General features: G+C 42.2%; 2 protein-coding genes across 7 annotated transcripts; one reads left to right on the top strand and one right to left on the bottom strand.

The window, feature by feature from the left end:
• Positions 1-297: 297 nt before the first annotated feature.
• LOC123996632 (growth arrest and DNA damage-inducible protein GADD45 beta-like) lies at positions 298-2,303 on the bottom strand. Its single transcript, XM_046300167.1, has 4 exons — positions 2,051-2,303; positions 1,769-1,870; positions 1,381-1,597; positions 298-1,225 (listed from the first exon to the last, which is right to left on the bottom strand). Exons 1-4 carry the CDS (start codon positions 2,092-2,094, stop codon positions 1,112-1,114), a joined length of 477 nt encoding a protein of 158 aa, XP_046156123.1. The 5' UTR covers positions 2,095-2,303; the 3' UTR covers positions 298-1,111.
• A 3,603-nt stretch (positions 2,304-5,906) lies between these two features.
• LOC123997026 (survival motor neuron protein-like) lies at positions 5,907-24,387 on the top strand. 6 transcript variants are annotated; one of them, XR_006832074.1, is made up of 12 exons: positions 5,907-6,038; positions 6,210-6,287; positions 13,577-13,693; positions 13,873-13,977; positions 15,072-15,278; positions 15,451-15,579; positions 15,767-15,904; positions 17,677-17,838; positions 19,546-19,609; positions 19,731-19,851; positions 23,684-23,729; positions 23,917-24,046. XR_006832074.1 is itself a non-coding variant. In XM_046300963.1 (10 exons), exons 1-9 carry the CDS (start codon positions 5,991-5,993, stop codon positions 19,606-19,608), a joined length of 1,047 nt encoding a protein of 348 aa, XP_046156919.1. In that variant the 5' UTR covers positions 5,907-5,990; the 3' UTR covers position 19,609; positions 23,917-24,047. The 6 variants fall into 6 exon arrangements, 4 of the variants coding, with proteins under 4 accessions (XP_046156919.1, XP_046156920.1, XP_046156918.1 ...); XR_006832075.1 differs by lacking the exon at positions 23,684-23,729 and having other exon boundaries at positions 23,917-24,028; XM_046300963.1 differs by lacking the exons at positions 19,731-19,851; positions 23,684-23,729 and having other exon boundaries at positions 23,917-24,047.
• The last annotated feature ends 259 nt before the right edge of the window (positions 24,388-24,646 follow it).

The following is a 24,646-nucleotide window of genomic DNA, read 5'->3' as shown; positions in this document are numbered from 1 at the left end:
AGTATTGGGACTGTTTTAGGAAGTGTTGCTGATTCCATGTGTACATTATAGACAGGACACGGGTGAACATAAAATACTCTGAATTGTTGAGTTCCTTATAATCCAATAGGTATAGGCCTGTTAATTACTGTCTGATTGATTCCCAGCTGGAGTGAAGTTCATATATGTGCAATACTGTACAGTAGGCCTAGGTTACCAGAAACAATGTTGGAGAACACTGAAACAGTACCCAAAGCATACCTCGGCAAATAATTGCACGCCCCCTTTCCCATAGGATAAAGCACTCAGAGAATTCAATTTCAGTTCAATCATTTATTCAAATAAGTTTAACATTCTATTCCACAATGCATTTCACTGTTATATATTACTCTGTTCAACTTAAATAATGGCAATACATTAGTTAATTGTGTCAATGTCAAATAAATCAATACATGGTAACATTGTGGTATTGTTACATTGTGGCATTGTGTTTTTGACCCTCTTAACAGGCAGCAACCTGGCTATGAGTGTAACCAGAATACTCTATCTTTTACACAATAACCTATCGATATCTCTCACACAATAACAACCCATAGGCATTGTTGCTCTGAAGACTTCTGCATTGCACTGTTACTCATAACATCCAACTGTAGAGCATTGCAGTCATTCACATTGCATTTGATCATAAACCTCACTGACTTCCACGTCAGAAAGCATAGGGTTAAACTCAGTTTCAAGTCTGTATTCTCATTGATACAGTTGCTTTGTCCCTCCTCTCAAATAACGAAACTGCAAGTCCGTTCCCACGCGATGCAACCGCCCCCGCGGGTTGTTCCAACATGGCTGGGCAAACAGCAGCGAGATTTCTCTACAGTTCGTTCCTACGCCCCACTCTCGCCGACACAGTTCCTTTCCGCGAAGGAAGAGAGCGGGGTCAGATGCGTCATGGTTGTATGCGCATTGTCCATCCGAACCTTCGCATGCTCATCTCCGTCACTGGGTAGCGGCCCAGGGCAGGCAAACACAGGCATGTCGACGATGCCCCTTCTTGAACGCCTTTCTCATTCTGGAAGAATGACGACTTGTTCACTTGTTTTCATCGCTTTCACGTTTCTCAGCGAGGGTCATTAGTTCAGCGCTCCTGCAGGGACAGGTAAGGTACCCATTGGTTCTTGCAGCGACTCTCCTCGCAGTAGTTGCCGACATCCTGCAACGCTTGGCATTTCAGAGATTGGCACTGGGTGTTCTGTAGGCAAAAGGGGAGAGATATCGTCAGGAATGTCTTGAATTAGGAAATTGTGATGATTTGATCATGTCGATGTATTCAAAATGAACAACTACGCATAAGGCCTATTGCCCGTCCAATTTCATCCAAATAAGAATATAGGAGGATGTACTTACAGTGACAAGGATGCAGTGCAGATCATTGGGCTCGTTGCCGTTGCCGTCAGCGGTGCTTGGCTCGCCAAGAACCTGAGCGAGGCGCCTCATGCCGGAGACACGCAGTATGTTGATGTCGTTGTCGCAACAGAAGGCTTGGATGAGCGTGAAGTGAATCTGCAGTGGAATGACATCCTCGTCAGTCGCCAGAACACACAACACAACACTGTCAGGATCACTGCAGAAAGAAAGGGAATAGTACATGAATGATCTGTTCTGTATATCAAATATAGATACATACATATGCAGACACAAATCTTGCAATGGGCGTCATGCTTGCAGCTATGCACCATTGACTTATATTATGGAATGGTCAATCATAGGATAGAATGGTCAATAATGTACTTACACATTCATCAGCTTTGCAGACTCGTAGACTCCCACAGTCAGGCAGTCTTGTTGCTGCGCTGCCACTAGCAGCTCTTCTAGTGCTTGATTCACGGTCTCCATCCTTCAAGAAAAATAAATTATGTTAGTTATGCACCACAATTGAGAACAGGCTACTAACACCGGGTGAATTCAGTACTGAGGCTATATGTGCTTCACGGTTCCAAACCATCTATTCTCAATGCACACTATGTTGCAGCAAGGTGTCGGCTATTATGAGCGACAAAATGTACAAGGAACTTACTTTTTCTCAGTGATATTGCATCCAACGAGTTCCTCCAGAGTCATATTGAAATCCGTAATTGTATAATCCACAAGGATATCCAGGATAATCTCCAATGAGTATATTCCCGAATCGAGGTTTGCAGAACGTCCGTGTCAATGAAGTAATCCAATATGGTATAGGTTAACTTGCAGTGTTTCAGCGTAAACTCGCTCGTTGTTGAATTGCAAAGTCCTTGTAATAGTTCTCCTGTCTGTGGCTCAGTGGTTTCTGACACAATCGTGCGAATCTCAATGGTTATATCCACTCTCGTCATGGGCGTGGTGTTACTCACTCGCTACTTTCCTGATTTGTTCATTGGTATACATGGAATCCCTACTCTTTTCAACCATTGGCTGTTTACGCCAACACATTTCGGGGACCCACGTGGGCTCTGTCAGAGAATCCCCCACCTTCCTCGCTCAGTATCAATTTGTTTACTTCCACGGTGTGCCACGGAATTAATTTCCTTAGCTTCTCCATTGCTGCGTATTTCTTCATATTGGGGTCGTCATTGTGATCATGTCTATGAACTTATGTTTAATTTAACATAAGCTATATTGTTCCATTACATGTTTCAATACAACACTTAATGCAATTGTTTTTATGCCAAAAATAACATTGTGACAAAGTCCGTTGGTTGATTGCACCGCAGTCAGAGGAGTTTGCAGAGAGGGATACATTGTTACCATCCATGTTTGTTACCATAGCACCTGGCCTCCCTCTTGTTAAACCACGTGCAGCAAGCAGCCCATAGTACTGTACTGTGTAACCAAGATGCGTCCAGACAGTTAAACCAATGTAAATGACATTTTCTTGGGGTATCTGCTCCCCTACCTTTTTTTGTCTGAAAGTCGTCTATCTTCTAGAATGTGACCGAATTTCTGCGGTGAACTCAGCTACCTGGAACTTTCATCACCTATACCTATAGCTTCTAGTTCCACCGTGGCAAATTGCATCTGCAGTCACAGGATCTATTAGTGGATTGCGTTATCCTATCTGTTACGGAATCTCACTTTACAGACAGACAGGTAAACTAGGCTACTCCATTCGTCTCAATTCTAACTTCTTCCAATCCATATGTTGCATGATACTGAAGGCTACTTACTGTATGGGCCTATGAATGCTTATTACATTGTTATTATATGTGCATTGGCCTATAGCATCCAATACTTATAGGTTTATATGTTAGCCAATACTCTCGGGAACAGTTTTCAATTATATGTTTTTAAGGCCTGTTCTATACAGTATGGTGATTGTAAGAAAGAACAGTGGGGTTTCACATTAGATTGCTCACCACGAGTCGCCCCCCAGTGGACTCTGTGCTGCATCGCAAGGAAACTGCAAATTGAAACATGTTGTAACTCTTACTGTCCCCCCTTATGCTGAATTGTGTCATGAGACCAAGACCAAGCTCTCTCTCACATTGTACTGAAAAAGCCACATTTCTGCAGATAATGCAGATACTCTGCAGATGAAATCCATATAGATAAAGTAGACTGCTTACTAATTTGTATAAATATACAACTTTTAAATAAACCTCATGTTATTGTTCAACTCTAGGGGCTACATATTTTAATAGTCATATTGGCTCAAAACTTTCATTGTTTGCTTAAACATGTACCTAATGAGAGTGCTAGAACCGTGATCAGAAAGCCCTATGTGTAGTGAGGCAATAATAAAACGTTGTTCTTCTTAGCGTGGAGCGCCGTTTAGTGGCCAATTGAATATCTACACTCTCGAAGACTGATATTGATTCAGACTAGTCGCACTTTACACAGTATCAGGTGTGGCCCATTTTGGAGACATTCGCTGATTTGTTCCCTGATCTGCTCCCAATTCTAAAATCACGCGTTTCACGCTAAATGAATGTAAACCAAATAGACAATGGGGACAATTAGCAACCACTACTTGATACTGCAGTAGTGTAGTTCAGGTTTGATAGGCTTATATCATAAATTGTCAAGCGACTGGAAAGGCTTATCTTGAGCTGTGAATTTAACACCATAGTGCCCTCCAAGCTCGTCATCAAGCTCGAGACCCTGGGTCTCGACCCCGCCCTGTGCAACTGGGTACTGGACTTCCTGACGGGCCGCCCCCAGGTGGTGAGGGTGGGCAACAACATCTCCACCCTTTGATCCTCAACACTGGGGCCCCACAAGGGTGCGTTCTGAGCCCTCTCCTGTACTCCCTGTTCACCCACCACTGAATGACCACGCACGTCTCCAACTCAATCATCAAGTTTGCGGACGACACAACAGTGGTAGGCTCAATTACCAACAACGACGAGATGGCCTACAGGGAGGAGGTGAGGGCCCTCGGAGTGTGGTGTCAGGAAAATAACCTCACACTCAACGTCAACAAAACTAAGGAGATGATTGTAAGTTTTAAGTTCCTCGGCGTACACATCACAGACAAACTGAATTGGTCCACCCACACAGACAGCATCGTGAAGAAGGTGCATCAGCACCTCTTCAACCTCAGGAGGCTGAAGAAATTTGGCTTATCACCAAAAGCACTCACAAACTTCTACAGATGCACAATCGAGAGCATCCTGTCGGGCTGTATCACAGACTGGTACGGCAACTGCTCCGCCCACACCATAAGGCTCTCCAGAGGGTTGTGAGGTCTGCACAACGCATCACCGGGGGCAAACTATCTGCCCTCCAGGACACCTACACCACCCGATGTCACAGGAAGGCCATAAAGATCATCAAGGACAGCAACCACCCGAGCCACTGCCTGTTCACCCCGCTATCACCCAGAATGCGAGGTCAGTACAGGTGCATCAAAGCTGGGACCGAGAGACTGAAAAACAGCTATCTCAAGGCCATCAGACTGTTAAACAGCCACCACTAACATTGAGTGGCTGCTGCCAACACACTGACTCAACTCCAGCCACTTTAATAATGGGAATTGATGGGAAATGATGTAAAATATATCACTAGCCACTTTAAACAATGCTACCTAATATAATGTTCCCTACATTATTCATCTCATATGTATACGTATATACCATACTCTATATCATCTACTGCATCCTTATGTAATACATGTATCACTAGCCACTTTAACTATGCCACTTTGTTTACATACTCATCTCATATGTATATACTGCACTCAATACCATCTACTGTATCTTGCCTATGCCGCTCTGTACCATCACTCATTCATATATCTTTATGTACATATTCTTTATCCCCTTACACTTGTGTCTATAAGGTAGTAGTTTTGGAATTTGATCGTTAGTATTTCTGGGCCCCGAATTTATGGACTCATATCGGTGTGAAACTCTAGTCACAGATGAAAGGGAACGTTCTAATCTTCTGCCCAAGTCCATTCCGAACGGTATCTGATTATAAGGGGGGAATTGCATTCTTTAAAAAAAATAAAAAAATAAGTAATTTTGGTAGACCTGCAGCTTGTAATACAGAGGTCTTGCGTTCTTCATCTGGGGTGCATGGAAAGACACCCTGGGGAACTCACTGTGGTTATCCTAACACGGTAATTAATATTGAGGGCCAACTAGAACTCTGACTTTCCGACAAGATCATTGACGTCATGATTTGACCCCGTATTTTTCCGAGTTCCCAGTTGACTTGAACGCACCATTAATGTAGCCTAATTGTGTTTTCAAGATGACTGTGAACTCGGGGAAAAACGTGGTCAAATCATGACCTTCAAGTCGGTGCTCTAGACAGATGCCAGAGTTTCCTACTTGGAATTCCAAGTTGGATGACGGTTCAAAACTCATTTTCCCACCTTTGTAGTTATCTTGAACACACTGAAGTCGGATATTTCCGAGTTTCCCAGGTGTTTTGAACGATGCACAATCAAAGCGTTTGCTACTAAACTTGACAATGGCCTAATGTCACGAAAAATATAACAAGTTAATACGTGTGTTTAATTCAACTAGCTAGTTATGGATGAATATTATGAAAGTATTGTTTTCCGAAGTGAAAGAGTCGAGGTAAGGGTTTTATCGCATAACGTTAAGTTACTAGCTAACTAACGTTACAATATCAACCAAGCTGATGATGAGCCAGTTAACCACTGAGAAAGTTAATAGCTAACGTCCATTGCTAGCTACTTATTATTACGAAGTTAAAATGTAAAGTATGTTGTTACTGTTTTGATGTAGGATAACGTGTCTTTAGCTGTGGCTACTGACGACTCCGCACTGGTAAAGGCCTATGAAGACGCCCTCCGAACATTTCGGGTAAAGTTTGACAAGTATACAAGTGGATGGATGAACTAATTTGGTGTAGTGCAGAGCCATACATGTTTTCTCCCCAAAATACTTGGCTCTGATGTAGCGTTACTTAGCTAGCTAGCTTCCTTCAGCTCAAGGAGACAAAGGGGAAGGAAGCGCCTCGTGAGAATTGTCCCTTGTGAGTCGATGGTGGTGGGGAGTATTTTATTACTAATCCCCATTAGCTGCTGCTACTCTTCCTGGTGTCCAAACAAGCGGCAATTACATACAAAATAAAACAGTACATGACACACTATACCACAACATATCTATACTGAACGAAAATATAAATGCAACAATATAAATATTTTACTGAGTTACAATTCATAAGGAAATCAGTCAATTGAAAATAATTCATTAGGCCCTAATCTATATCTGGGAATAAAGACATGCACTTGTTAGTAGCATTAAAAAGAAAGGTTGTGGCGTGGATCAGACAACCAGTCAGTATCTGCCTCATGCAGCGCGACATCTCCTTCGCATAGAGTTGATCAAGCTGTTGATTGTGTCCTGTGGAATGTTGTCCCACTCCTCTTCAATGACTGTGCAAAGTTGCTGGATATTGGCGGGAACTGGAACACGCTGTCGTACTTGTTGGTACAGAGCATCTCAAACATGCTCAATGGGTGACATGTCTGGTGAGTATGCAGGCCATGGAAGAACTGGGGAATGTTCAGCTTCCAGGAGTTGTTTACAGATCCTTGTGACATGGTGCCGTGCATTTTCATGCTGAAACATGAGGTGATGGCAGCAGATAAATGGCACGGTATCTCTGCATTCTAATTTCCATTGATAAACTGCAATTGAGTTCACTGTCCATACCATAAATGACATTGGAGGCAAAATGAATGTCAATTTCTCTTATGGTAGAAAAATTAACAGAGCAACAGCTCTGGTGGACCTTCCTGTAGTCAGCATGCCAATGGCACTCTCTGTCAAAACTTGAGACATCTGGGTCATTGTGTTGTGTGACAACGGCACATTTTAGTAGCTATTTATTGGCTCCAGCACAAGGTGCACCTGTAAAATGATCATGCCGTTTAATCAGCTTCTTGATATGCCACCGGTCAGATGGATGGATGCAACATTATTTTGTGAAATAAGCTTTTTGTGCATATTGAACATTTCTGGGTTCTTATATTTGGCTCATGAAACATGGGACCAACACTTTACATGTTGGGATTATATATATATATATTATTTTTTTTTCAGTGTAAAATCCTAAATCCATAATACAGCAATATTAAAGTGTATAGTAGTGTGTGTCTGTCTCTTCACAATCCACACTGTTCCATAAGGTGTAGTTTTATCTTAACATTTTTTTGTTGTTGATTTGACTGCTTAACTGAGTTAGTTGATGTGGAATAGAGTTCCATGTAGTCATGGCTCTATGTAGTACTGTGCATTTATTTTATAAAAAATTTTAGGGGGTAGAGCAGCTTTAATATTGCAGATTGTAGCTTCCATCAATGTAATTGACTGCATGATTTCCAGTCCCCTATATATATATATATTGCTCAAAAAATAAAGGGAACACTAAAATAACACATCCTAGATTTGATTTATTTCACCTTTATTTAACCAGGTAGGCAAGTTGAGAACAAGTTCTCATTTACAATTGCGACCTGGCCAAGATAAAGCAAAGCAGTTCGACAGATATAACGATACAGAGTTACACATGGAGTAAAACAAACATACAGTCAATAATACAGTATAAACAAGTCTATATACGATGTGAGCAAATGAGGTGAGAAGGGAGGTAAAGGCAAAAAAGGCCATGGTGGCAAAGTAAATACAATATAGCAAGTAAAACACTGGAATGGAAGTTTTGCAATGGAAGAATGTGCAAAGTAGAAATAAAAAATAATGGGGTGCAAAGGAGCAAAATTAATTAATTAAATACAGTTGGGAAAGAGGTAGTTGTTTGGGCTAAATTATAGGTGGGCTATGTACAGGTGCAGTAATCTGTGAGCTGCTCTGACAGTTGGTGCTTAAAGCTAGTGAGGGAGATAAGTGTTTCCAGTTTCAGAGATTTTTGTAGTTCATTCCAGTCATTGGCAGCAGAGAACTGGAAGGAGAGGCGGCCAAAGAAAGAATTGGTTTTGGGGGTGACTAGAGAGATATACCCGCTGGAGCGTGTGTTACAGGTGGGAGATGCTATGGTGACCAGCGAGCTGAGATAAGGGGGGACTTTACCTAGCAGGGTCTTGTAGATGACATGGAGCCAGTGGGTTTGGCGACGAGTATGAAGCGAGGGCCAGCCAACGAGAGCGTACAGGTCGCAATGGTGGGTAGTATATGGGGCTTTGGTGACAAAACTGATTGCACTGTGATAGACTGCATCCAATTTGTTGAGTAGGGTATTGGAGGCTATTTTGTAAATGACATCGCCAAATTCGAGGATTGGTAGGATGGTCAGTTTTACAAGGGTATGTTTGGCAGCATGAGTGAAGGATGCTTAGTTGCAAAATAGGAAGCCAATTCTAGATTTAACTTTGGATTGGAGATGATTGATATGGGTCTGGAAGGAGAGTTTACAGTCTAACCAGATACCTAAGTATTTGTAGTTGTCCACGTATTCTAAGTCAGAGCCGTCCAGAGTCGTGATGTTGGACAGGCGGGTAGGTGCAGGTAGCGATCGGTTGAAGAGCATGCATTTAGTTTTACTTGTATTTAAGAGCAATTGGAGGCCACTGAAGGAGAGTTGTATGGCATTGAAGCTTGCCTGGAGGGTTGTTAACACAGTGTCCAAAGAAGGGCCAGAAGTATACAGAATGGAGTCATCTGCTTAGAGGTGGATCAGAGACTCACCAGCAACAAGAGCGACCTCATTGATGTATACAGAGAAGAGAGTCTGTCCATGAATTGAACCCTGTGGCACCCCCATAGTGACTGCCAGAGGTCCGGACAGCAGACCCTCCGATTTGACACACTGAACTCTATCAGAGAAGTAGTTGGTGAACCAGGCGAGGCAATCATTTGAGAAACCAAGGCTGTCGAGTTTGCCGAGTCTGCCGATGAGGATGTGGTGATTGACAGAGTCGAAAGCCTTGGCCAGATCAATGAATACGGCTGCACAGTAATGTTTCTTATCGATGGCGGTTAAGATATCGTTTCGGACCTTGAGTGAGGCTGAGGTGCACCCATGACCAGCTCCGAAACCAGATTGCATAGCAGAGAAGGTATGGTGAGATTCGAAATGGTCGGTAATCTGTTTGTTGACTTGGCTTTCGAAGACCTTAGAAAGGCATGGTAGGATAGATATAGGTCTGTAGCAGTTTGGTTCAAGAGTGTCCCCCCCTTTGAAGAGGGGGATGACCGCAGCTGCTTTCCAATCTTTGGGAATCTCAGACGACACGAAAGAGAGGTTGAACAGGCTAGTAAATAGGGGTGGCAACAATTTTGGCAGATAATTTTAGAAAGAAAGGGTCCAGCTTGTCTAGCCCGGCTGATTTGTAGGGGGTCCAGATTTTGCAGCTCTTTCAGAACATCAGCTGAACGGATTTGGGAGAAGGAGAAATGGGGAAGGCTTGGGTGAGTTGCTGTTGGGGGTGCAGTGCTGTTGACCGGGGTAGGAGTAGCCAGGTGGAAAGCATGGCCAGCCATAGAAAAATGCTTATTGAAATGATCAATTATGGTGGATTTATCAGTGGTGACAGTGTTTCCTATCTTCAGTGCAGTGGGCAGCTGGGAGGTGTTCTTATTCTCCATGAACATTTTAGAGTTAGTGTTGCAGGAAGCACATTTCTGCTTGAAAAAGCTAGCCTTGGCTTATCTAACTGCCTGTGTATAATGGTTTCTAGCTTCCCTGAACAGCTGCATATCACGGGGGCTGTTCGATGCTGATACAGAATGCCATAGGATGTTTTTGTGTTGATTAAGGGCAGTCAGGTCTGGGGAGAACCAAGGGCTATATCTGTTCCTGGTTCTAAATTTCTTGAATGGGGCATGTTTATTTAAGATGGTTAGGAAGGCATTTAAAAAAAATATCCAGGCATCCTCTACTGACGGGATGAGATCAATATCCTTCCAGGATACCCCAGCCAGGTCGATTAGAAAGGCCTGCTCGCTGAAGTGTTTCAGGGAACATTTTACAGTGATGAGTGGAAGTCGTTTGACCGCTGACCCATTACGGATGCAGGCAATGAGGCAGTGATCGCTGAGATCTTGGTTGAAGACAGCAGAGGTGTATTTAGAGGGCAAGTTGGTTAGGATGATATCTATGAGGGTGCCCATGTTTAAGGCTTTGGGGAGGTACCTGGTAGGTTCATTGATAATTTGTGTGAGATTGAAAACATCAAGTTTAGATTGTAGGATGGCTGGGGTGTTAAGCATGTTCCAATTTAGGTCGCCTAGCAGCACGAGCTATGAAGATAGATGGGGGGCAATCAGTTCACATATGGTGTCCAGAGCACAGCTGGGGGCAGAGGGTGGTCTATAGCAGGCGGCAACGATGAGAGACTTGTTTTTAGAGAGGTGGATTTTTAAAAGTAGAAGTTCAAATTGTTTGGGTACAGACCTGGATAGTAGGACAGAACTCTGCAGGCTATCTTTGCAGTAGATTGCAACACCGCCCCCTTTGGCAGTTCTATCTTGTCTGAAAATATTGTAGTTTGGAATTAAAATGTCAGAATTTTTTGTGGTCTTCCTAATTCAGACACAGCTAGAACATCCGGGTTGGCAGAGTGTGCTAAAGCAGTGAATAGAACAAACTTAGGGAGGAGGCTTCTAATGTTAACATGCATGAAACCAAGGCTATTACGGTTACAGAAGTCGTCAAAAGAGAGCGCCTGGGGAATAGGAGTGGAGCTAGGCACTGCAGGGCCTGGATTCACCTCTACATCGCCAGAGGAACATAGGAGGAGTAGAATAAGGGTATGGCTAAAAGCAATAAGAATTGGTCGTCTAAAACGTCTGGAACAGAGAGTAAAAGGAGGTTTCTGGGGGTGATAAAATAGCATCAAGGTATAATGTACAGACAAAGGTATGGTAGGATGTGAATACAGTGGAGGTAAACCTAGGTATTGAGTGAATGACCGTCCATGCTAGGTAAAGCTCCGCCTTATCTCAGTTCACTGGTCACGATGGCAACACCCATCCGTAGCACGCGCTCCAGCAGGTGTATCTCACTGATCATCCCTAAAGCCAACACATCATTTGGCCGCCTTTCGTTCCAGTACTCTGCTGCCTGTGACTGGAACGAATTGCAAAAATCGCTGAAGTTGGAGACTTTTATCTCCCTCACCAACTTCAAACATCAGCTATCCGAGCAGCTAACTGATCGCTGCAGCTGTACATAGTCTATAGGAAAATAGCCCACCCATTTTCACCTACCTCATTCCCATACTGTTTTTATACTGTTTTTATTTATTTATTTTTCTGCTCTTTTGCACACCAATATCTCTACCTGTACATGACCATCTGATCACTTATCACTCCAGTGTTAATCTGCAAAATTGTATTATTCGCCTACCTCCTCATGCCTTTTGCACACATTGTATATAGACTGCCCTTTTTTTTTTCTACTGTGTTATTGACTTGTTAATTGTTTATTCCATGTGTAACTCTGTGTTGTCTGTTCACACTGCTATGCTTTATCTTGGCCAGGTCGCAGTTGCAAATGAGAACTTGTTCTCAACTAGCCTACCTGGTTAAATAAAGGTGAAATAAAATAAAAAAATGAATGAAATATTCTTATTAAATACGTTTTTCTTTACATAATTGAATGTGCTGACAACAAAATCACACAAAAATTATCAATGGAAATCAAATTTGTCACACTCAAAATTAAAGTGGGAAACCACACTACAGGCTGATCCAACTTTGATGTAATGTCCTTAAAACAAGTCAAAATGAGGCTCAGTAGTGTGTGTGACCTCCACGTGCCTGTATGACCTCCCTACAACGCCTGGGCATGCTCCTGATGAGGTGGCGGATGATCTCCTGAGGGATCACAATAGCATGTGAAATTTATTGTCAAGTGTTGCTTCCTAAGTGGACAGTTTGATTTCATAGAAGTGTGATTGACTTGGAGTTACATTGTGTTGTTTAAGTGTTCCCTTTATTTTTTTGAGCAGTGTATATACATTTTACAAACACAATATATTTTACATTAGTTATCCTTGTGTTTTGTTTTAGTCCCACACTTCAGCTCCACTCAACTCCTCTCATCTATCTCTTAACAACATCCAGTAGTACTTTGCATTTCCCATAGTCTGTTCTGGACTTGGGGACTGTGAAGAGACCTCTGGTGGCATGTCTTGTGGGGTATGCATGGGTGTCTGAGCATTTATACTGACAGCTCGGTGATTTCAGCATGTTAATACTTCTCCCAAAGACAAGTAATGATGCAGTCAACCTCTCCTCTACTGTGAGCCAGGAGAGATTGACATGCATGTTATTGATGTTAGTTCCCCGTGTACATGTAAGGGCCAGCCCTGCTGCTCTGTTCTGGGCCAACTGTAATTTTCCTATGTCCCTCTTTGTGGCGGCCAGAATTTGACCATAATTTGACTGAGCAGTAGTCCAGGTAGGACAAAACTGGTGCCTGTAAGACTTGTTTTGTTGACGGCGACGTCTTGAAACGAAAAACAGTACATTAATGAATCTCCTTTGTTTCATTCATAGTTCAGAGTTTAAACAATGAAAAAGAGAGTAGTGAGAAGCTTTGTGACAATCTACAGAAATGGTTTGAATCAGAATTGTCCAAATCTTGTGTGCCAGGTCTGGAACCAAGTGACCCAAGGGCAGACTCCAAGGTAATAAGTCTATAGATAGACTGACATTTTTGGGGTGTGCAGGCTTGAAGCTTCTTCTCATCATTGTTTCATCTTGGTATCTGAGTCTCTAAATGTTTTGTGGTCAGAGGATGGCCCCTTCTAACTCATGACATTCACCCCTTGTGAATCGAAGAATGGGAGGCACGTGTTAAAACCCCACAAAAAATAGCACGAATGTCTCATTCATGTCTGGCTGCCTTTCGGATTATTTTGTGCCCAATATAAATTAATGGTAATTAATGTATTGTGCCATTTTGGAGTTACTTTTAATATAAATAAGGATATAAATAAAATATGTTTCTAAACACTTCAACATTAATGTGGATGCTACCATGATTACAGGTAATCCTGAATTAATTGTGAATAAGGATGAATGAGAAAGTTAAGAGGGTCAAATATCATACCCCCAATACATGACAATGATCCAATAACGAATCCTGCATTTTCTCCTGTAATATTTGTTTCATCCTTTTTTAGAGCTGTAATGATGAAAAAGAGAAGCTTGGAAACAACCCACCGAAATTGACAGACTCAAAACTCCCCAAATCTCATGTGTTGAGTAAGGAGCCGGGTGAACCAAAGGCAAACTCAAAGGTAATAAGTTAGGCTTTATGGGAGACTTGAGTTTTTGGGGATGTGGTCAGCAGGTGGCACCTTCCAAGTCATGAGATTCATCCTTGTGAATTGAGGATGGGAGGAATTTCTTAAAACCAAATAGAAGAACACTTTTCCAAAACGGAGTCCTGAATAATCTCCATCGTTTCATCTTTTAGAGGGCTGAAAAAGAGAGCGGTGAGAAGCTTGCAGACAATCCGCAGACACTGTCTGAATCATATGTGCCGACCAAAGGACCAGTTGACCCGAAAACAAACTCAAAGGTAATCAATTAGGCATAGGTTGAAAATGAACACTTGGAATATGTAGGGGTGATGCTTTTCCACAATGCTCTTTCTGTGATTCGTTCAGTAGTGGGAGGTAGGGTCCCATTTAGAGGTCGACCGATTGTGATTTATCAACGCCGGTACCGATTTATTGGAGGACCAAAAAAAGCCGATACATATTAATCGGTCAGAGGGACAAGTTACAACGTATATTTGTAGCAAGTAGAATTTGATGCAAGTCTTTGGGTTCTTCAGTGGTAAATGCAGATGAGCAACCCTATGCTTCAGCCTAAAGCCACTATGCTGCATCAGTCGAGCTAAAGGTTATAATGGTTTTAAAGGGACAATTCTATTTCAGATGGTGTTTAATTTGAATTTATTTTGGAGTAGAATGTCCGTTTTAAAAAGTCACCAGAAGTGACCTTCTCTGTTGTTGTTGTTCCCCCCCAAAAAAAAAAAAAAATCCAATGCGGGGTAGACCCCAGCCCCCCGCTACCTTTGCCAACGCTACTGAAAAAATCCTAGGAGGAACACAACTCCTTTTGTATTTCTTTCATCCTTCAGAGATGTAATGATGAAAAAGATAGCGAAAGAGAAGCTTGGAGACAACCCACCAGAACTGAGAGAATCAAAACTCCCCGAATCTCAACAAACTTTTGCTTAGGGCCCTGAAAGGCTAGAGCCGGCTCTGACTGCATGTGTGGGTATGGATGTGGGTACACAGACCTGTGAGCCACTGCGTTCAGATTTTTTGTGGTCCCCACTCCCATCGAAGTTGGCCATCCCTGAGTTAGGCTATACAGAAGACTACAGAGATTGTGGCATGTGGTCAGCGGATGGCCCCTTCCAAATCATGAGATTAAACCAAAAAGCAGGAATTCTGCGTTTTTATGTCTTTATCAGTAGAACACATTGTTCTTGTAGCAAAACGTGCTACGGAGTAAAACGTTTTGTAACGGTGTGTGACAAATAAAGAAACCCGTGGTAAAAGATTCATGATAGCACTGTTAACTCGACTTCTTTCGGTTCCTTTTCTCAAGCTTGCTTTTATTACTACCAGTTGTAGTAATAAAAACACCTATGTGTACCAGGTGTGGAGGCTGGGATACCGGTGTCGTGCGGTGTACTCCGAGGATGGCCTGGTTTACCCAGCGGTGCTGGTGTGGTTGAGAGGCGAACGCTGCCGGGTGAAGTTTGAAGGCTACGGGAATGAGGAAGAGCTGGAGCTGAGCAGCCTGCTATCTCCAGTAGAACTGGGAGGCCACAGAGGTAGAGTTGATGCCAAAGTGCAACAAGGGGTAACACTTTACTTGAACATTCATTTTTGGCCTTGTATGACAGATGGAATAAGTGTTACTTGTAGGGTCATCATTTTATAGTATCAAAGTTTAAATTACCACAAACATGTCAGTCAATCCAGGATAAAGCAGTGCGTGGGTCTGTCCAATAAGGCAATTATCTTGTCCCTAGGCTGTTGATGGGTTCAGCTCCACTAGTAACAACATTGCTGATTGGAAGAGGATGGGAAGAGATTGGAGGACACCTCAACAAGAGGGACGAGAGGAGCTGTCCTCACCTCAGCCACCTAAGTTTGCTCCAGTGAGTCTGGGTGCTGTTCCCTCTGTTTCAGGACACCTGGAATACATTGTTGACCAATGGCCATGCTTTACTGAGGTCTGATGTTTACTGATAAGGAAGTTTGCATTCAATTATGTAAGACTTGTCACTATGGCATGTGACAATTCTGATATTTGTTGTAAGATTTGTGTGTGTGTGTGATATTTAGGGAAAAGACTATGGCAAAAGCAGCTATGACTTTGGCAAGGAGCATGGGGATAAGAAGAAGCCAAGTGGCCAGCGAGAGGTACCAAACAATCACCCCTTTTCCTTCTTTCCTCCAGTGCCACCGCCCAAGGACTCTCTGGTGAGACTGCTGTGTGTGTTCTTACCTACATTTCTATCTTCAACCTGTGTGAGACTGTTGTGTTTATTTATTTACTTATCTATTGTTCACCTAATACCTTTTTTTGCGCTGTTGGTGTAGAGCCTGTAAGTAAGCATTTCACTGTGCTGTTGTATTTGGCGCACGTGACAAATACACTTTGATTTGATTAGGTACCTCCAGCCTGTACATCCAACAAGAATAATGTTATTCAATGTCTGTGGTATTATGTTGTGGGTGTGCAATAAATTGAGTTATAAATAAGAGCTACTCAGCTTGTATTTCATATACGTGCCTTCGGAAAGTGTTCAGACCCCTTGACTTTTACTACATTTTGTTAGGTTACAGCCTTATTCCAAATTGTTTATCCCCCTCATCAAGCTACACACAGTACCCCATAATGACGAAGCAAAAATAGGTTTTCAGAAATGTTTGCTAATTTATATATATTTTTAAACCAACTTAAATATCACATTTACTTAAGTATTCAGACCCTTTACTCAGTACTTTGTTGAAGCACCTTTGGCAGCGATTACAGCCTTCATTCTTCTTGGGTATGAAGCTACAAGCTTGGCACACCTGTATTTGGAGAGTTTATCCTATTCTTCTCTACAGATCCTCTCAAGCTCTGTCAGGTTGGAAGGGGAGTGTTGCTGCACAGCTCTTTTCAAGTCTCTCCAGAGATGTTCGAGCAGGTTCAAGTCCAGGCTCTTGCTGGGCCACTCAAGGACATTGAGACTTGTCCTGAAGCCACTTCTGCGTTGTCTTGACTGTGTGCGTAGGGTCGTTGTCCTGTTGGAAGGTTATCCTTTGCCCCAGTTGGAGGTCCTGAGCGCTCTGGAGCAGGTTTTCATTAAGGATCTCTCTACTTTTCTCTGTTCATCTTTGCCTTGATCCTGACTAGTCTCCCAGTCCCTACTGCTGAAAAACATCCCCACAGCATGATGATGCTGCCACCACCATGCTTCACCGTAGGGATGGTGTCAGGTTTCCTTCAGATGTGACGCTTTGCATTCAGGCCAAAGAGCTCAATCTTGGTTTCATCAGACCAGATAATCTTATTTCTTAATTTCTGGGAGTCTTTAGGTGCCTTTTGGCAAACTCCAAGCGGACTATCATGTCCCTTTTTACTGAGGAGTGGCTTCCGTCTGGCCACTCAACCATGAAGTCCTGGTTGGCGGAGTGCACAGAGGAACTCTAGAGCTCTGTCAGAGTGACCATCGGGTTCTTGGTCTCCTCCCTGACCAAGGCCCTTCTCCCCCGATTGCTCAATTTGGACGGGCAGCCAGCTCTAGAAAGAGACACAGTCCTGTTTCGTAGCTCTACGGACAATTCCTTCGACCTCATGGCTTGGTTTTTGCTCTGACATGCACTGTCAACTTTGGGACCTTATATGGACAGGTGTGTGCCTTCCAAATCATTTCCAACCAATTGAATTTACCACAGGTGGACTCCAATCAAGTTGTATAAACATCTCAAGGATGATCAATGGAAATGGGATGCACCTGAGCTCAATCTCGAGTCTCGTAAAAAAGGGTCTGAATACTTGTGTAAAATAAGGTATTTCAAAAATTTCTGAACCTGTTTTCGCTTTGTTATTATGGGGTATTGTGTGTACGTAGATTGCTGACGTTTGTTTTGTATTTAATACATTTTAGAATAAGGCTGTAACGTAACAAAATGTGGAAAAAGTCAAAGGGTCTGAATACTTTCCGAATGCACTGTAGGTGTAATAATGGTATCTTCTCCTCCAGGACTTCCTTCCTCCTCCTCCTCTTCCTCCACCTCCACCGTGTGTATGGCCCCCCCGAGCAGTGCTGGCCGATGCTAGCGATGGGCTAGACTCAGCCGTGACAGACCTATCCAGCATGCTCCTGTCCTGGTACCTGTGTGGCTACCACACCGGCTGCTACATGGTTAGCAAGAGCCTTTTCCATTTCTAGACCATGCATTCCTATTGACAGAGACACTGCCATGTGCATTCAGAAAGTATTCAGACCTATTGACTTTTTCCACATTTCGTTACGTTACAGCCTTATTCTAAAATTAATAACCCTCCTCAATCTACACACAATACCCCATAATGACAAAGCAAAAAAAAAAAATCACATTTATTACAAAAAAAACGGATACCTTAGCAAAAGGTCTGAATACTTATGTATGAGCCTCGAAATTGAGCCCAGGAGCATCCTGTTTCCATTGATCCTCCTTGATGTTTCTACAACTTGATTGGAGTCCACCTGTGGTAAATTAAATTGATTGGACATGATTTGGAAAGGTACACACCTGTTTATATAATGTCAGAGCAAAAACCAAGCCATGAGATCGAAGGAATTGTCCGTAGAGATCTGAGACAGGATTGTGTCGAGGCACAGATCTGGGGAAAGGTACTAAAACATTTATGCAGCATTGAAGGTTCCCAAGAACCCAGTGGCCGCCATCATTCTTAAATGGAAGAAGTTTGCAACCACCAAGACTCTTCCTAGAGCTGGCCGCCTGGCCATACTGAACAATTGGGGGAGAAGGGCCTTGGGTCAGGGAGGTGACCAAGAACCCGATGGTCCCTGACAGAGCTCCAGAGTTCCTCTGTGGAGATGGGAGAACCTTCCAGAAGGACAACCATCTCTGCAGCACTCCACCAATTTGGTCTTAATGGTAGAGTGGTGAAGGACTCTCACACCATGAGAAACAAGATTCTCTGGTCCGATGAAACCAAAATTGAACTCTTTGGGCTGAATACCAAGTGTCAGGTCTGGAGGAAACCTGGCACCATCCCTACAGTGAAGCATGGTGGTGGCAGTATCATGCTGTGGGGATGTTTTTCAGGGACTGTCTGGGAGGTGAGTCCAGGATCGAGGGAAAGATGAATGGAGCAAAGTACAGAGCGATCCTTAATGAAAACCTGCTCCAGAGCTCTCAAGACCTCCGACTGGGGCGACGGTTCACCTTCCAACAGGACAACGACCCTAAGCCCACAGCCAAGACAACACAGGAATGGCTTCGGGGCAAGTCTCTGAATGTCCTTGAGTGGCCTTCAAGAGCCCGGACTTGACCACGATCGAACATCTCTGGAGAGACATGAAAATTGCTGTGCAGTGATGCTCCCCATCCAACCAGCCAGATCTTGAGAGGATCTGCAGAGACAAATAGGATAAAGTCTCCAAATACAGGTGTGCCAAGCTTGTAGCGTCATACTCAAGGCTGTAATCACTGCCAAAGGTGTTTCAACAAAGTATTGAGTAAAGGCTATTTTAAACATTTTTTTGCAAAGCTTTCTATAAAACAGTGTTTGCTTTGTCATTATGGGGTATTGTGTGTAGATTGATGAGGGGGGAAAAACGATTGAATCCATTTTAGAATAGGGCTGTAACGTAGCAAAATGTCGAAAAAGTCAAGGGGTCTGAATACTTTCCGAATGCACTGTAGGTTTGTTTCTAGGTAAATGTCAGTACTCCTCATTTAACATTTCAGGGTCTCGTATGGGGTATGACATGAATACCTATTTTTCTTGTCAACCTTAAATTGACATCTCTTGATATCCTACTCTCAGATCGTGATTTTGCGCTGAACTGCTTTGTAGTGATTCCATAATGAAATATGGAACTTAACTTGTTGGTACTTAGGCAATGCAACAGACGAAAACAAGTCGCAGGAGGGCTGATAAAGAGAAACAGGCAGAGGAATAAGGTAAAGTGATATACCTTCATGTGGTTTCAATTCCAATTCCACTGCTTTCTGAAAGGTTATTTTAAATATTTGAATTGGGATGTGGGATGGCACTGACACTATCTATCGATTAAAACTGTAGGTCTATTTGAATCTTACAAAAGTAAAGGCCTAAGTTTTGCAGTCACTGAAGATTGCAGGCTGAGTAATTATCGTATGAGGATATATTAGGACCGAAGATACCACCCTGGGGAATTCCACAGGTAGGCTATGTACTATTAAGCTCTCATAACTGCCTGCCTGTTCCCTTTCTGATGGGTTTTTAATTTAATTTATTTATTTCACCTTTATTTAACCATGTAGGCAAGTTGAGAACAAGTTCTCATTTACAATTGCGACATGGCCAAGATAAAGCAAAGCAGTTTGATACATACAACACAGTTACTCATGGAGTAAAACAAACATACAGTCAATAATACAGTAGGAAAATAAGTCTATATACAATATGAGCAAATGAGGTGAGATAAGGGAGGTAGAGGCAAAAAAAAGTCCATGGTGGTGAAGTAAATAAAATATAGCAAGTAAAACACTGGAATGAATTGGGCGGCCAAAGGAAGAATTGGTTATGGGGGTGACCAGAGAGATATACCTGCTGGAGCGCGTGCTACATGTGGGTGATGCTATGGTGACCAGCGAGCTGAGATAAGGGGGGACTTTACCTAGCAGGGTCTTGTAGATTACCTGGAGCCAGTGGGTTTGGCGACGAGTATGAAGTGAGGGTGGCCAATGAGAGTGTACAGGTCGCAGTGGTGGGTATTATATGGGGCTTTGGTGACACAATGGATGGCACTGTGATAGACTGCATCCAATTTATTGAGTAGGGTATTGGAGGCTATTTTGTAAATGACATCGCTGAAGTCGAGGATCGGTAGGATGGTCAGTTTTACAAGGTTATGTTTGGCAGCATGAGTGAAGGATGCTTTGTTGCAAAATAGGAAGCCGATTCTAGATTTAACTTTGGATTGGAGATGTTTGATTTGAGTCTGGAAGGAGAGTTTACAGTCTAACCAGACACCTAGGTATTTGTAGTTCTCCACATATTCTAAGTCAGAACCGTCCAGAGTAGTGATGTTGGACGGGCGGGCAGGTGCAGGCAGCGAAGGAGAGTTGTAATGGCATTGAAGCTCGTCTGGAGGGTTGTTAACACTGTGTCCAAAGAAGGGCCAGAAGTATACAGAATGATGTCGTCTGCGTAGAGGTGGACCCAAGATTGGGGAAGAAGAGGAAAGAGCTGTCCTGTTGCAACAGGACAAGAGTTCCAAAGACTGAATGTTCGTGTACTACACAGGGTGGGAGCCAGGCCCAGCCTATGAGAATGCATTTTTCCCCACAAAATAGCTTTTATTATACACAGAAGTGCTCCTCAGTTTAATCAGCTGTCCGGATGGCTGGTCTCAGACTATCCCGAAGGTGAAGAAGCCGGATATGGAGGTTTCTGGGCTGGCGTAGTTACACGTTGTGTGGCCGTACTGCCAAATTCTCTAAAACAAGGTTTGAGGCAGCATATGGTAAAATGTAAAAAATTGCAGGCTCCCTCAAAACATTGAGACATCTGTGGCATTGTGTTGTTGTTTTTTAGAGTGGCCTTTCATTGCCCCCAGCACAAGGTGCACCTGTGTAATGATCATGCTCATCAGCTTCTTGATATGCCACACCTGTCAGGTGGATGGATTATCTTGGCAAAGGAGATGCTCACTAACAGGGATGTAAACAAATTTGTGCACATATCAAGAATAAGCTTTTTGTCTGTATGGGACATTTCTTCTGTGATCTTTTATTTCAGCTCATGAAATATGGGACCAATACCTTTACATGTTGCGTTTTATATGTTTTTTCAGTATATATTCGGACAATCTGGGTGCTGTTTTCTCTGTTTCAGGACATATGGAATACATTGTTGACCAATGGTCATGCTTCACGGATGTCTGCTTACTGATAAGGAAGTTTGCGTTCAATTATTTTATATTTGTCACTTGCTTTTTTTTTGTCAAGAGAAAAGGATTACGACCAAGTCACATGCCTTGGCATTTTGTTATACATGTTTTATTTAGATGCAATTGAATAGTAATTGTTTAAAAGGATAGCAGACATGATAAACAATATAATATCTGACTGGTGGCAATTGGGTCTCTCAAACCACCCAGCATGGTTTACTCATCTCCTCACCTTTATCCCTGAGATTCACCACATAGTTTTCTTCAGGACATAAGAACTATAGTGTCAATATTATGCCAATTAATTAAACTGTTTCTCAGAAATGTGTGAGTGAGTAGGGACTAGTTACATTTTTACACTTTTATAAAACACTAATGTAATATTTGCAAAAATATGCCATTTTTCAGATGCGTCAAGTATATGTGCAGCCTAAATGCAGAGAATGTGATTTAAATCATTATTTGAGTCTTAAATGACACACACCCTCACCAGTCACCACGAAATTGAACTTTTAATAAGTCTATGATCTGTGTGGATGACGCAGTGTTCCAGATATAACACTGGGGACCAATTTGGAATTCTTAGGTCAAGGATGAGGAGATGGGAAGCAGATGTGGTTTGACGTAGATGGTCAAAAGTTCAAATGATCCTTAGACTCTCAAAATAGGATTGATTTAGTATCTCTATTGGGAATTTGAATACTGTAGTTAGACAATTTTATGTAAAGAGTTCTTTGCAGAAACGCTGTAAGATTTCTATGGATTTTTGTCTAGGATACACAATAGCTGCCAATATACAGTACCAGTCAAAAGTTTTTTTTAAATTTTATTTTAGTATTTTCTACATTGTAGAATAATAGTGAAGACATCAAAATTATGAAATAACACATATGGAATCATGTGGTAACCAAAAAAGTGTTAAACAAATCAAAATATATTTCATATACTTATATTTAGATTCTTCAAAGTAGCCAACCTTTTCCTTGCTGTTCAGGTTATTAACAGCTATTATTCAGCATGGGTATTTCATGTGAACAGAAAAAAGCCAGCCAACAACTCAAACTTTGCTATTTTGATTATCACATTGACGCCTCTCAATCACTTTGGGGCGTCAACTCTAAAACTCTAATTCTCCGGAGGGAAGAATATGTTGGAAATGCCAGTTTTCCAGACAAAATGCCAGAGTTTGAGTTGAATAAGTTATGTTCCCCTTAGAAAATGGCAAAAGCACATGTATACAAAAAAAAACATAAATCCACACCATTGCATTTCTCTCTCCCGTGTCTATGTACTGACATGTGGAACTAATAGATGCTCACACACACACGTTACAATTTACACACATTTCAAAACATTAACATGTAAACTGTTTTTTTTCTCCGTTATGTTTTGGACCCCAGTAAGACTAGCTGTCACCATTGGCGTCGGCTAATGGGGATCTTAATAAATCAAATGTATAGGCAGTGTGAACACATTTGACTCAACATGTCACCTATCAAATCCTTCCATCATTTCAGTGTTATGATTATAGTAACAGATGATGTCAATGAAAAGTTGGTCCAGGTGGTCTGCCAGCCGGAATACGAGCCCAGACGTCTAGACCTACTGCTGCGCCTGCCCCGCCCGCGTCTCTTTGCTGTCGAACTCCAATCAGGTTCAGTGCATTTCAGCACCATAATCGGCAGCCAGCTCCTCCTCCTCAGCGCTACCTACTCTGTGTTGGTACTGACGACCAGCTCCCACGACATTCTGGAAATGCGCTCCCCTGAAGAAGACTCAACACCAGATGAAAAAAGATTATTGAAAAGTTCTTTAGTTAATGCTTGCTGGAATAACATGATTACGTCGTATAAAGGGTTTATAGGCCTACCAATAGGGTTCTAACTTCTAAAAAAGTAAATTTCTCAATGACTTGGACAGATGGTTTTGTGTGCTATCAATTCACACACAGCATGTGTACTGATTGATTGCACGAATGGACACTAATGCATATAGCTCATAATGGTGAAACTGTTGAAACTGTTAGATTGTCTATGTTTATAAGCTACCATTGCAGACAGAAACATGGACATGCCAAACTAAACGTGTTTCTTCTCTGTAGTAAGCGGACATTGTCCTAGGATTAGAAGTTTGGTTGCGTTCCCATGGTAAGAGGATTGGGTTTAGGGTTGACTTTATGGTAATATAATTGTATTGTAGAAATTTGTTAAGAAATGCCTGAGCATCGAAATGTTTATCATTTGAGTGACCATTATTTTGTGTCGAATATTGTCAAGTAGGTTACAGTGTACGAGAGCAAAAATAAATAAGTTCTCTGTGTCTCTGTACCCACAGTGTGATGCGGATCAGCAATGTGCAGTTGGCAAAGGTGCAAGAATTGGGAAGTTGTGCGAGTGTTCACGGGGAACGAGGGAATCGAGGATGACAGCTACCATCTGATCAATCATCACACTGTATGAGGACAAATTGTGTTTTCTCAAATGTTTCTCTTTTAGATATGTAAATGTTTAAGAATTGAATAAACTTTTTTGAAGACTTCTCTTTAAATAAAGAAGTAAACGTCTTTACTACCTACATCTCTGCATTGAAAATGTTGGGAGATATTACTCTAGAGGGTGCAACAGAGCTGAAATTTCAAGAGGCAAAAAATGTCCATGTGTGAAAAGGAAACTTACCACCTATATTTATTAATAATAATAAATACAAATATTACAGCATTGTATTATCTGTCATCATTATGCTACCATAATAATCCAAATTGGCCTTAATTGGTGTGATATTTTAGACTAAATTTATTTTAGACTTTATTTTCAATTTGTCCAGAGAATATAGATTTGTATCAGATTGAAAATGTAGGACAGCAATGACAAAGCAGTGATGATTTATTTATATACAGTGCCTTAACGTATTCACACCCCTTCACTTTGCACAGCTACATTAAGTACTGCAGTGCATCTCCTCATGGACTGCACCAGATTTGCCTGTTCTTGCTGTGAGATGTTACCCTGCTCTTCTACCAAGGCACCTGCATGTTCCCAGACATTTCTGGGGGGAATGGACCAAG

The sequence above is a fragment of the Oncorhynchus gorbuscha genome, linkage group LG15, assembly GCF_021184085.1.
Source record: "Oncorhynchus gorbuscha isolate QuinsamMale2020 ecotype Even-year linkage group LG15, OgorEven_v1.0, whole genome shotgun sequence".
NCBI lineage: Eukaryota > Metazoa > Chordata > Actinopteri > Salmoniformes > Salmonidae > Oncorhynchus > Oncorhynchus gorbuscha.
Note: the sequence above shows the minus strand (reverse complement) of the source record. Positions and strands in the feature narration are given on the sequence as shown.